This window comes from Tasmannia lanceolata, unplaced genomic scaffold, assembly GCF_043159265.1.
Source record: "Tasmannia lanceolata isolate RefF3 unplaced genomic scaffold, GAP_Taslan_0.1 ptg000024l, whole genome shotgun sequence".
In the NCBI taxonomy this organism is placed as follows: domain Eukaryota; kingdom Viridiplantae; phylum Streptophyta; class Magnoliopsida; order Canellales; family Winteraceae; genus Tasmannia; species Tasmannia lanceolata.
In genome coordinates, this window is record NW_027518701.1 from 6225630 (window position 1) to 6239169 (window position 13540).

At 37.8% G+C, this 13540-nt stretch overlaps 1 protein-coding gene across 2 annotated transcripts; it reads left to right on the plus strand.

Annotated features, from left to right (window-relative positions):
* Positions 1-5348: 5348 nt before the first annotated feature.
* LOC143856901 (putative phospholipid hydroperoxide glutathione peroxidase) lies at positions 5349-13275 on the plus strand. Of its 2 annotated transcripts, XR_013238424.1 has the most exons (7): positions 5349-5651; positions 8606-8682; positions 8963-9024; positions 9225-9343; positions 12717-12884; positions 13045-13158; positions 13206-13275. XR_013238424.1 is itself a non-coding variant. In XM_077367153.1 (6 exons), the coding sequence occupies exons 1-6, from the start codon at positions 5373-5375 to the stop codon at positions 13075-13077; spliced, it is 738 nt and encodes a 245-aa protein (XP_077223268.1). In that variant the 5' UTR covers positions 5349-5372; the 3' UTR covers positions 13078-13275. The 2 variants fall into 2 exon arrangements, 1 of the variants encoding a protein (XP_077223268.1); XM_077367153.1 differs by having other exon boundaries at positions 13045-13275.
* Positions 13276-13540: the final 265 nt, after the last annotated feature.

Sequence of the window (13540 nt, forward strand, 5' to 3'; positions counted from 1 at the left end):
TCATTGTGATCTTCTCCAAATTTAACACAGATATGTTGTAATCTTTTGGTCAACAAGAATAAAAATGGTAAGTGTATTGCATTTTCTTTTCTAACGGATCACTACCATACTTATAAATTTCGTTTTGTTTCGTCCGAAATGGACGAAACATTTCGTTTTCGTTCCGAAAATGAAACGAAATTTTCCGAAAACGAAACGAAATCTTCAAAATTTCGTTTCGTCCGAAATTTCGGTCAATTTCGGTCAATTTCGTTCGAAATTGACCAAAATTTCAGATTTCGTCCAAAATGGACGAAATTTTGAATTTCGTCCGAAATTGGCTATAACGGCTAGTTTGACTGTTTTTTACAGAAATTACATCAATGCCCCTGTAACGGCTCTTTTGGGTTTTTGACCATTTTTGCCTCCAAATGTAACCGTTTATAGCTGTTGGGAAGAGTATTCTAGTCATTTTTACTTGCACAAACAATAAAAAACTCTATAAATAGCATTTCCCCTACCTTCTTCTCCTCCACCTTCACATAAGTAATTCTCCTTCTCTTTTCTACTTTCACTTACACTATCTATTCTAATAAATTTCCTACAAGTCTACACTCTTCTTCAACTCAATCCAAGTCCATTTTGGAGCAAAGGGAAGGCCTACCTTCAACTTACAACTACAAGAACTATTTCCTAAGGCTTGCAAATTACAAGTTACACTACAAATTTCAAGTGAAGGCTTACAAGTTACACTACAAATTTCAAGTGAGGGAAGGCTAATATTATCTTATTCTCTTCAAATCAAGTTCAACCTCAAGGTTCTCTTTATTTCTTTCCATTTCCTTTCTTTTATTTCTTACTCCATTTGTCCCCTTCTACTTCATTTTTTTATAATTTGTTTCAATTTTTTTTCTTCTAATTCATTTTCTCCCTTCTTCTACTTCATTTCAGAATGAGTGGGTCAGGCTCGGGACCTTCTGCAGGAGCATCCTCTATTGGTTCGGCACCCGCTAGATTGGATGACCCGGCATGGGCTTACGGTACATTGGTTCTGAGTCAAAAAAATAAAGTAACTTGCATATTCTGTGGCAAAGTCATATCAGGTGGAGGTATAACCCGCTTAAAAGAACATTTAGCGGCTGTTCCTGGTGAAGTAGCATCATGCAAAAAAGTGACTGGAGATGTAAAATATCGAATGAAGCAACTTTTAGATGCAAAGAGAAAAGAAAGGGCTAGGATGAGCCTATCCAGAGCAGAGGTTTGAGATTTTTATGGCACACTAGACGAAGAAGAAGAGCAGGAGAAGAAGACATTGGCACACAATTGCCTCAACGAAGAGGTAAGGAAGTTCTTGTAGAACCGAGTGGTACAAAAATGAAGAAGAAGGGAATCACAGGAGGGATTAGGAATTTCTTTGCACCACGAACAACCCCTGGAGCCCAGCCAAGCATTAAAAGTGCTTTGGCTACTAAAGAAACAATGGATAGAGCAAACATGGCGGTTGGCATGCTTTGCTACAATGTCAATCTCCCTTTCAACGTTGCCAATTCACCTTTCTGGCAACCTATGTTTGATGCTGTGAATGGCGTGGGTTCGGGTTATAAGGCACCTACTTATCATGCTTTAAGGGGTTCCATTTTGAAGAATACAGTGGATGAGGTAAACAACTACTTGGAGGAGATTAAAATGTCATGGAGATACACTGGCTGTAGCATTATGGCAGATGGATGGACAGACACCAAACAACGTTCCCTAATCAACTTTTTGGTGTACTACTAAATGAGTCTATTCCTCAAATTCGTTGACCCATCAGGCATAGTGAAGAATGCCGATGAATTATACAATATCTTTGAAAATATTGTCGAAGAGGTGAATCCGGAATATGTGGTGCAATTTGTAACTGATAGTGAGCCAAGTTACAAAGCTGCTGGAAAAATACTACAAGCCGTGTTTGGTACATTCTTCTGGACTCCGTGCGCAGCTCATTGCTTAGATCTAATCTTGGAGCATCTGTGCAAACCGACTGTATTTCCTCACATAGCAACCACAATTGAGAGGGCTCGGACGATTACAAAGTTCATCTACAACCATGGAAGCCTCTTGAATTTGATGAGGAAGAAGTTCACAGGTGGGAAGAAGTTGTACCGCCCTGCTGCAACCAGATTTGCTACAAATTTCATTAGCATACAAAGTCTGGTGTTGAATCGGAAAGCACTTCAGCAGATGTTTGTGTCTGATGAGTATAGTACTAGTAGGTTTGTCTAACACCCACTGAGTGAAGGGGTAGTTAGTACTGTGTTGGATAAATCTTTTTGGGACCAAGTACATTCTAAACATCAGCGAGCCTTTAGTGAGAGTGTTGTGTTTGGTAGATCGGCAGGACAAACCGGCGATGGGTTACCTATATGAGGCCATGAATAAGGCCAAAGAGAACATCAAGAAGAGGTTGAAGAGAAAATCAGATTACATGCCCATCTGGAGGATCATCGACCAAAGATGGGATAGGCAACTCCACAGTCCCCTCCATGCAGCAGGATATTTTCTTAACCCTGCTCTCTTTTTCACTCATACCTTCTCTAGGCACAGTGAAGTAACCAGAGGCTTGTTGGCATGCATCACTCGACTGGTACCTGATGAAGCTACACAAGACCTCATCACCAATCAGATTGAGGATTATCGAGAGGCTAAGGGTATGTTTGGAATGAAGCTTGCAATCCGCAACCGAACGAAGTTGGGACCAGGTATATTTGAGTTGTTTGTTTAATTAAGTATAATTCATTTTAACTTTCAATTTCTCAACAAATAATGCTTTACTATTTGTTACTTTACAGTTGTATGGTGGAATCAATTCGGAGGTGACGTGGAAGAATTACAGACCTTTGCGATCAGAATCCTCAGTCCGACCTGCAGTGCGACTGGGTGTGAAAGGAATTGAAGCACCTTCAAACACATTCACTCTGCAAAGAGAAATAGGTGGGAGCACCAGAGATTAGATGACTTGGTGTTTGTCCATTACAATCTTAAGTTTCGAGAAAGGTATACAACGTAATATAATGTTTTCAACTCTCACCTCATCACTTTAAGCTTTTAAGTTTAACCTTTGACATTAAACTTAATGTTTTCCTTTTCAGGGACTTGTTGAGGAAATCATCTACCACTAGTGGCCCTTTGAGCATAGACCAACTGGATGTCATGATAGATTGGGTTGCAGAAGAAGAAGATGTCATATTCACGCCGAAAGACATTGGGTGGGAAAATCTTGAAACGCCTACTATTGTGGTTGGGGCCGGGGACGACGACGACGACGACGACTTTCTCAGCCTCTTGAAGAAGATGTCCCTACTGGTGGTCCAGGTGGTGATGACGGCGGCGACGACGACGATGAAGAAGGCATTGAGTATGATCATCCGGGTTATGATGACTGAGAGTTGTTGCTACTAGCTATTGTCTATATTTCACTTTCATGTATCTCTTCTTTTTTATGTTTTTCTATGTATCAGACTATCAGTTGGACTTGTGCAAGACTTTATGTGTTTAAGTAATGAATATGCCTTTTGGGACATATATTTTGGACTATTTATTAGTTTTTCATATTTTTCTATTGATTTTATATTTTTTTGGATTTTTCTCATATTTTTTAATATATTTTTCGTGTGATCGAAAAGTTTCGACTGAAATACACCGAAATGACCGAAATCCCACCAAAATTTCGTTTCGGTGACCAAAACGAAATTGCGACCGAAACAGAATTTACAACTATGATCGTTACACAATCATAAATTTTCTTATCATTTTTCATTTGAAAATATGGAAGTAATCAGTAATTGGGTAATGTCATTTCTATAAAATATTGAAATTTAATTTACTTATCGTTAGATGAAGCTTTATAAGCACATCTTGGTTTTGCCTTCTCTTTCGAATTTATAAGTTACTTATTTCTCATTTACTATTTATGGTTTTCGAGTGTAACGCATGGATATGCAGGTATTCAGCTTCGTGAGAGCAACAATGTGTTGGGCATCCAATGTCGTGGCCGGATTTGGAAGAAGAGGATAACTCCCAATATTATGTCCCGTTCAGATTTTGTCATTTGTCCGATTGGGTTTATCAACTAACTGTTAAAGTAGAGACTCAGGAGAGGATTGGCAATCTTGAAAAAGGCTTGGATATATCATTTTTACTTCTTTTAAGAAACTAAATTGCATAAATCTAACCCAAGAAGACAAAGAAACCATGCTTCTCTTCAACTCATAGTTTCTTTTCTACCATTTTAACTTGCATTATTGAGAACTCAGTTATAGCTTCTTTCTCTGTTTCAAAATCTTAATTTTCCAATCTCCACAAAAAAACAAAAAATTAATGATTTCCTTTCTCAGTTTCTGGAACCTCTGCTCTTGGATTTTGTTATCTCCTTCACACGTGCCAACTCCATCCGAGGATTAATTACATTCACGCAATGTAAAAGGTGTTTATTCCACAGAGTTATTTCTTCCAAAATTTCCTGAGATTTTATATGATGTGTGGCAGTATTCAAAAAGTACAGTACGGCCCCCTCCATAGGATGATCCAAACCGTCCATATGTTGGGCCCTAATGTAAATTGGTGTTGACCCAAAACTTATCTATAGAAGTCCCTCTACAGATTGGAGGCTTAGGATCATATTTAGAAATGATTTTTGGGGGCAGTGATAATTTCACCCCCTTCTATTACAATATTCACCCTGTATTTAAAAAAATGGACTGTACAGCCCACACCGTAGGATGATCCAAACCGTCCATTTGATGGGCCACAATGTAAATACATTGCCACCCGAAAATCATTTCCATAGGATTATCCTAGCCATCCAATCTATAGAGGTTTGATTATATGGAGTTTAAGAAACATCCTATGGAAATAATTTTTGGGGCACAACCTATTTACAATGTGGCCCATCAGATGGACGGTTTGGATCATTCTATTTCGGCCCAGAGTCCATTTTGAAAAATAGGGGTGAATATTGTAATAGAAAGGGGTCTTTTTTTGGAACTGTGGCAAAAAAAATGGACGGTTTTGATCATTTTATGGAGTTGTCGGCTGTACCGTATTTTTTGAAAAAAATACCGGTGATACCGCCACACATTATATAAAATTTTCCACGTCTCCTTATCTTATTGCGATTGGCCAAACAAATGGACGGTTTAGATCATCTAAATTGCGACTGGTCAGAACTCAGAACTATAGGTGTGAATAGTGGGACATTATTCAATACGTGGGAACGCAATTTTAGGAGTTCTAAGAAGAATTGCATACGTGGTGCGATAGAATTGGACACGTGTCCTAATATTATTCACATGCAAAACTTTATATACAGAGATGAAATACAAATGTTTTTTCCATTCTCTGTTTTACTCCTCATGTTTTGTTCTTCTTTCAGAAATTTTCGAATCTCTGTAATTTCAGCATCTTTGTATTTGAAAAAACCCTTCTCTTCTCAATCTAAACAATCTCCTTTCATTTCTTTTGAATCTTCTCCTTGTTTTCATTACTTTTCTTCTGTTAAATCCAGGGTTCTTTGTTCATCTTCTCTTACCTTTTCATCTACAAAAAGTTTGTTTTATTATCCATCTCGATCCTATTCTGAAATGGCGAGCCAATCTGCGAATGCCCAATCAATCTATGACTTCACTGTGAAGGTTTGTGAGCTCGATCTGTCTTTATTTCGTTTTGATTTGTGTGAATTTTGGGTGCTTTTTTTTTTTTTTTCCTAATTTGGGGTTTTGCATTTTGGGGTTTTGGTGATGGGTTTTTGCGTGTATTTGTTTGCGTGAATTAGGGTTTTTGGGTTTTGTGATATAGGGTTTTGCAAATGATTTGCGTGGATTAGGGTTTTCGGATTTTGTGATTTAGGGTTTTCAAATTAATTGGAGATGGGTTTTTGCGTGAATTAGGGTTTCTGCATTTTGTGATTTAGGGTTTTGAAAATTTAATAGAGAATGGTTCTTTGATTTATGGAATTGATGTTGTTTTTTATGAATTTATGGAGAATTTGTGTGGTTTTATGATCTTCTTCTGATTTTAAGTCTTTGTTTTCGTGAATTGGGGTTTCGGGCTTTTGTTTGATTTAGGGTTTTGGAATTAATTTGTAAGAGATAATCTGTTCTTTGATTGATGGAATTGGTGCTGTTTGTGATGAATTTGTGTTGTGACCCATTACTTTATGAGCCATTTGTGAGGTTTTATTATTATCTTCTTCTGATTCATGGGTGTGTGAAATTTTTCTCTATGTTTTAGATAGTCATCAGGGGTTTCGAGATAGGTTTATATGATTTTTGTTTTATTTGTTCCCGTAATGCTAAAGATTTTCGTGGTTTGTGTTGTGGGGTTTTGGCATATCTCCAGTCAAATATCAGAGGGAAATTTGAGATGGGTTTGTGAGAGATCTATTTTCTTCTCTTTAGCATAAGGATAATATTTTGTGACATTATGTTCCTTCGGGATTTATGTGCTGTTTTTTGTCGTATTAACACTTTTTTGCAATTCGTTTTCGAAGTTCAGTTTTCTTCTTCCTATGGAATTGATGTTATTGTTCTTTAAAATTTTCATATTTCTCATAGATTTCGTGGTCTTCTTTGAGGGTCATTGTTTCTCCTATTTTTTTTTCCAGTGAACTGATAAAATTAGGGGGTGCAACTTGGGTCAGGTTGGGTCGGGTTGAGGCCAACCCGACCCAACCCGAGGAACCCAATTTTCCAACCCAACCCGATTCCAACCCGACGGGGTTCAACCCGACCCAATCCGAGTTCCTATTTCCTCAACCTGACCCGACCCAATTTCCAAAATGCCCTTTCTCAGCACAAAAACTTGAAACTTGAAATCATTCGGAAAAAAAAAATAATGAATCCAGCAAATAGCAACATTAATCAATAAAAACTAAGTAGAAATCATAAATCCCGTAGATCTTTAAAGAAACCCACATCTTACGGAGAAAAATCAACAAAAATGCCTTTTTTCAGCACAAAAACCTCAAATCTCACAAAAAACGAACGAATCGAGCAAATAGAAACATATAATCAATAGAAACTAACTAGAAATCATTTATTAGCCAGACAGATCTGAGATCCAAAGGAAAAAGAAGAAGAAATCAACTCCAAACCTCACAAAACAAACCCAGAAAGACTAGAGAGATGGAGGCAAAGGTGAAGTCTTAAACTCTTATCGAAGCCATGGAGACGGAGATGTGGAGGAGGTGAAGGCGTGGGGATGGAGCCGTGGAGAGAGACGGAGAACAGAAGAAGAAGAAGGAAAGAGATTTAGGGCTTCTAAACTTTCTATAGTTCTATTTTTAGAGCTTCTGATTTTGGGGAAAGCCAAAGAAAAGAAAGGCCGAGCGGTATTTGCTATTTTGCTGGGAAAGAAAGTCTAAATCGTAAAAGACTTACTAAATAATTCTACATATATCGGAATACGGGAATAGTGGAATACTTGTCGGGTTTCGGGTCGGATCGGATCGGGTTGACCGACACCCCAACCCTACCCAGCTCGATTTCCAATTCGGGTTGATTTTTCCCAACCCTAACCCAACCCGAATTGCACCCCTAGATAAAATTAATGCATGGAAATAGGCTTCTGAGTCTCTCTTATAATCTTCTGATTGAAATTGTTATCTTCTTCTGATAATAAATGGATGGGCTGTGAGGTCTTACCGTTGTTTTTTATGTTTTGATAAAATGGAGGGTGTTTGAAAAATAGGAAATGTGTAATTATAAGCTGAGTCTAAGTCTCTAGGCAATTTGTTTTGTACTATTTTTATAGCTGGAAGATGTTCTAAGGAGGGTTTAATTATATTTTGATTTCTATTTTTTATTAGGGTTCATGAGATTTCATGATTTTTGTTAGCTGTGCAGTCTTATATCTTGTTTCGAGATTTAGATCAATCCTTCCCTTTAGAAAGCACTAAAGCAGCATAGTTTTTCAAAATATAATTAAACTTGCTTATTTGTTCTATCTTCTCTATTTTTGTACGGACGATCTTGGTCTTCTTTGTTTTCATCAATAAAATTGGCTACTTTTTTCCTTTTTCCAAAAAAAAAAGGGAGCATAATTTTAGAACTCCCCTTGCGTCTGCGTTGACTCACCAGAGTCGACTCCCTTTTACGTTGTCTGTGTTAAGCCACATCCTTGTTCCCCGTTTTGCCGAGTCAATAAAAACTCCTTCGACTCAAATTATGACCTTGACTCGAATTATGACCGCGACAACTGAGTACTCAGCTGCTTCAACTGAGTTATCGACCGCGTCGTTCCGAGTCAACTAGGATTTTCTTCGGCCATGTTCCATATCGCATCCACGTTTTTAATCACTGGAAAGGAGTGTTTTTTTAGTGCAGCTTGCCAGATTTTGTTGGCTTCTAATAGAATAATGGACCCTCATCATGAATGTGTGGGCTTCTCAGTCCTTTACTGGTTTAGTGTTTTTGAAATGAGGTGTTTAAGGATTTTTTTCCTTCTCACAGGACTAAGCCTTCTATTTTTTATGCTTGGAACTAGGGTTCTTGGTATTTTTTCTATTGTATTTTACTATTATGTTAGTCCTTTTGAATAGAGATATATTTTCTCATTTTTTTTAATAGTTTGTTGGTTGTCCTTGCAGGATGCTAGGGGAAAGGATGTGGATCTTAGCATTTACAAGGGAAAAGTTCTGGTGGTTGTAAATGTCGCATCTCAATGGTAAATCATATCTGTTTCTCCTTCTCTCTTAGATTCTATACTAGCTTTTTTCTCTTTCTTTTTTTAAGATCTTGTCGAAGAGGTAAGACTGTTTTGGCATTCAGTGGAGTAAAATCTCATCAAATGCCTCATTGCATTTCTTTTTATGAGTCGGATCATATTATTTCTTTCCTGTGCTCCTATTCTACTAATGCTGTTTTTCTTCTGTTGGTTAATTCCTTAATTCGGTTTTGTTTTATATTGGACATTTTTTAAAATTTTCCATGATTTGTTGTCACAGTGGATTGACCAATTCAAATTATACGGAGTTGGCTCAGCTGTATGAGAAGTACAAAGATCAAGGTTTGAATCTAGACTATCTTTCTTCTGGATTCCTTCTTCAGGCATTCTTAGTAGCAATAAGAACTTTTGGATTAACATTTCACGAAAAGGAAAAGGGAACCCCAGTTGGTTTAAATTTGAGGGGCCTGATTTAATAAAAGTTATATTCCTTTTAATTTGTCAGTAGACAAAAGGACTAATTTCTTTCATGATCATTATAGGTCTAGAAATTCTGGCTTTTCCATGCAATCAGTTTGGAAATCAGGAGCCAGGAGACAATGAGCAGATCTTGGAGGTTGCTTGCACCCGCTTCAAAGCGGAGTTCCCTATCTTTGACAAGGTGACATATTATTTGTTTCTATGTTCCCTGGCCAACTTGTTTCAATAGTCTTATGTTGCAATTCTATCCTCACACAGTCGAACAATAGATTTTAATCTGAGTAGCTAAGATTACAATGGTTATGGGAACAAACATTAGATACTTTGTGTATGAAAGAGAGAATAGCAAACAATTCAAGGAGCCTGATAATTGTTCCCATTTATAACTCACTTATTTCACCTCTTTTTTCAGACAAAAGGGGAATATACCTTAAATTGAGTTTCATGCAACAAGGACAAAGAATGAAGAATGCACATCTTATCATCTTATTATAACTTCTGATGACCCTGTCAGTGAAAATGCATCTCCTAGAGTAATCTAGTGGTTAAGAATTGAGGTCACCTTTTTACTATGATTTAGCCTACATTTTGAATTTATCACCGACACACGTGTCGACACACGTCAACATTCCTCTGGACACTTTTAAATGTACTGCCAGAAGTGTTAGACTTAATGTGGGCGCGTGGTACAATTTTGTACCGTGTCAAGTGTGACATTCTGTTTTATTATTGAATATTGTGTTTACCTTTTTTATTATTAATTTTTCTTTTATTATAAATTCTTCTTTTAGCTCTTTTTTAACTAATATTTGTTGTTATATCCCCTTCCTAAACGATCTCTTGTCCCAATACTATATTCATTGTAGCATATTGGTCTCCCTTTCTCGTTGTATATTTGAGATGGAAGAGAACTAGATGAAATTGATGAATCCGTTATTACTTGATTATCTCGTGTTTGTTTTAGATTATATGTAATTCTAAGATTTATTAATTTGTTAAATAAATACCATATTTATATTGTTACAAATTATGATAGTAATCGGTAATTTTATATGCATGTAAGTGTCACCATTTCTAGATTTTTAGATGTTGCCATGTCGGACAACTCGTATCCATGTCAAAACTCTACACATGAATCCGTATCAACAAATCATAATTATATATACTTTCTATTTCAGCCGTGTCCTCGTTTCTAAATTTTTGGGGTTTGCCGTGTCGGACACTCCGTGTCCGTGTCCATGTCGACACGCGTCACTTGTGTCTGTGCTCGCAAATCATAGCCTTTTTAAATATCTTCTGAATATTGTTTCCATTTATTACTCGTCTTCAACCAAAAATGAAATTATACCTTGAATTGAGTTTGAAAAATAGACATCTTATCAACATTTGATTTCTATTACCGACAACTCTCCCACAGAAAATGAAATTATACATTGAATTGAGTTTGAAAAATAAACATCTTATCAACATATGATTTCTATTACCAACAACTCTCCCAGTGAAAATGCATCACCTATACTAATCTACTAAAAAAGGTCGGCCCAGTGCATGAGGCTCTCGCCATTGCGGGGTCTGGGGAGGGCTAAATGTACGCAGCCTTACCCCTGCTTTGCAGAGAGGCTGTTTCTGTGACTCGAACCTAGGACCACCAGGTCACAATGGAGCAACCTCACCGTTGCGCCAAGGCTTGGCCCTCTACATATACTAATCTAATGGGATCAGTTTTTAAAACATCTCTAGCCAATAAACGACTTGTCCAGGTTGACTTTGTTAAACCTTCAATGAGTTCTTGTTCATGTCCAAGTTTCCCTTAACATGCCCAAGTTAAAACAAAATAGACCACATCAGCCGTTTACTTTCCCTAGTCGACTCCTGTTTACCTTGGCCAACTTCTCGTCTAAGTCGGAGTCAAACAGTGATTGAGATTAATTGCATTCATGCAACGCCGCTAACTTGCTGGAGCTGCTGTAAACTGTGTAATGGCAATATTCCAATTAATTGAATACTTACGGTTGAGATGGATATCCAGAATAGTGTCAATTTTGGCCTCACTGTATTTTGGATCAAGTACATACTATTTAACCCAGCTCTATAATACCAGCATCCTCTTTATTTGATATTAGTATTCCTCTGCTTTATACTTTTTGCTTACCTTCGATAGATGCTATAATTCCCAAAAGATAAAGTTCCAATATCAAACTAGGAGTAGAGGAATGTGGTTAGTCGATTATTGCTCTCTCTGTTTGGCCGCTGGCGAATCAATTGATCACCTTTTCATCCACTGTAAGGTTGCTAGAGTTATTTGGGGTCTCATCTTCACTCGCTTTCGAATCTGTTGGATCCCGTCCAAATCTATGGCTGATTTCATTAGGAGTTGGGAATGGAGTCTTTGGAGAAAGAAAGGTAGGATCCTTTGGAAGATGTGCCTTCTGGCTGCGTGGTGGTTTCTGTGGAAAGAGAGGAATGCGCGAGTCTTTGAAGGAGAGGCTCGGTCTCCCCATTGGATTTACGTAAAGCTGATAGCAGCGGTTATATCTTGGGTTCGAAGTCTTCCTTTGTTTCGTTTTGTCTCAGCTTTTGACCTCTGGGAAGGATGGGCAATCATCTGTATGGAAGGGGTCAGCAAAGTGAAAGTCACACACTCCTGGAATCCTCCTTCGCAGGGGCTACTGAAGCTTAATTTTGATGGTTCGTCTCTTGGTAACCCGGGCGAGGCAGGAATTGGGGGTCTATGTAGAAATAACAAGGGGGAAATCCTTTGGGCTTACTCAGGTCCTATCGGAGTCGCAGACTCGAATGAAGCTGAGGTTAGAGCCGTTCACAGAGGGATTAAGTTACTGGATTGTCAGGCTTTCGACAAAATTATAGTCGAAGGGGATTCCTTAAATGTCATCAGATGGCTTTCGGGTAAGGAGACTCCTCCCTGGAGATTTTTGCCTTTCTTTGAGGAAATCAAGGACCCGACTTAGGGCTCTTCCATTGTGTTCGGCCATGTTAGGAGGTCAGCCAATGCTGAAGCAGATTCCCTAGCCAAAGGAGGTGTCTTTAGGACAGCCTTAGAGTGTTTTGATTATCTTCCTCCTTGATTTATTGTAATTTTTTCTCTTTGTATCTTCAGGACCACCTTGGTTCTGTTTTTCACATATATACTATTCTGCCCTTTTCAAAAAAAAATATCAAACCAGGGAGAGCAGATATCGTCATATTCAGTTTATGCAGTAGAAAACCGCCAAACTTTGATCACCTCTCAAATACAACTATACGAGAATGGGTCTCCCGTATTAGAGTTACTTTTGTTGGAAAAAAACTATCCAACTCTCACAAGTGAAACTAGTTGAGCTAAAGGAGAAGATTTGAGAGGAGGACAGTGTACTGAACCATCAGAAAATTATTCTGCTGTCACAAGTGAAACTTGTTGGTCTACAGTGAAAGATTTGAGAAGAAAAGGATAGTGGTGAACTATCCTGGTTGATTAGGCTTATAACTAAATTACATAGGTATAAAACCATCATAAGATCACTGACAAGTCCATCTTTTATGTTTGTTGTATTTAGGTGGAAGTGAATGGGTCCAATACTGCTCCAGTGTACAAGTTCTTAAAGTCGAGCAAAGGTGGCATCTTCGGAGATGGCATCAAATGGAACTTCGCGAAGTTCTTGGTTGACAAGGACGGGCACGTGGTTGACCGATATGCCCCGACCACTTCTCCTCTCAGCATTGAGGTAAAAAACCCACACTAGCTGTGTTATAGAGGCAGGGGAAATTTGATTAAGTTAATAATATGGGATTACTGATCCTCCTTTTTCCTCTTTCTTTTATACCTTCTGTTACTATAATCTTGTAGTTATCTAAATACATCTCTGGTTTTGTTGATCTTTACAGAAGCACATAAAGAAGCTGCTGGGAGTCTCTTAAGTCTTAAGTACCATCTTTGTGAAGCTACTGAATAAATAGTTAACTCCTATGAGGAGGACCTCCTCTCTCTCTATATTAATGTTGCTTTTTTTTTTTTTTTTTTGCTCGGCATATTAATGTTGTTGATATTGTTGCTTGTTGGCTTTGGAGATGTTCTTTGAATAATAAATTAGTAATATATATTGAGCTTGTTGCCTATGATTGGTCTTAATATGGGTTGGTGGCTGTGTTGTGATGGCAATTTTGTATGAAAAATGGAGGCTCAGTAGGATTTTTCAAATAAATAACAGGGGATTGGATCCTTTTTAGAAGAATAACCAAATGCACAAGAAGAGGGGAAAATAACTTCTGATCCAGATCATACTCGAAAATCTCTATATTTCCCACCCTCTTGATTTAATATCAACTGTAAAATTTCCATATTTCCTCCTTTGCTCCCTCCCTCTTTCTCAGTTAAAACCTC

What these genes read in the sequence shown, in the direction of transcription:
- LOC143856901 (XM_077367153.1), top strand. Translation starts at nt 5,373, where the DNA reads ATGTTTTGTTCTTCTTTCAGAAATTTTCGAATCTCTGTAATTTCAGCA. An exon ending in GTAAATGTCGCATCTCAATG is followed by an intron (nt 8,683 to 8,962) that starts GTAAATCATATC and finishes TTGTTGTCACAG; the next exon opens with TGGATTGACCAATTCAAATT. An exon ending in CTTCTCCTCTCAGCATTGAG is followed by an intron (nt 12,885 to 13,044) that starts GTAAAAAACCCA and finishes TGATCTTTACAG; the next exon opens with AAGCACATAAAGAAGCTGCT.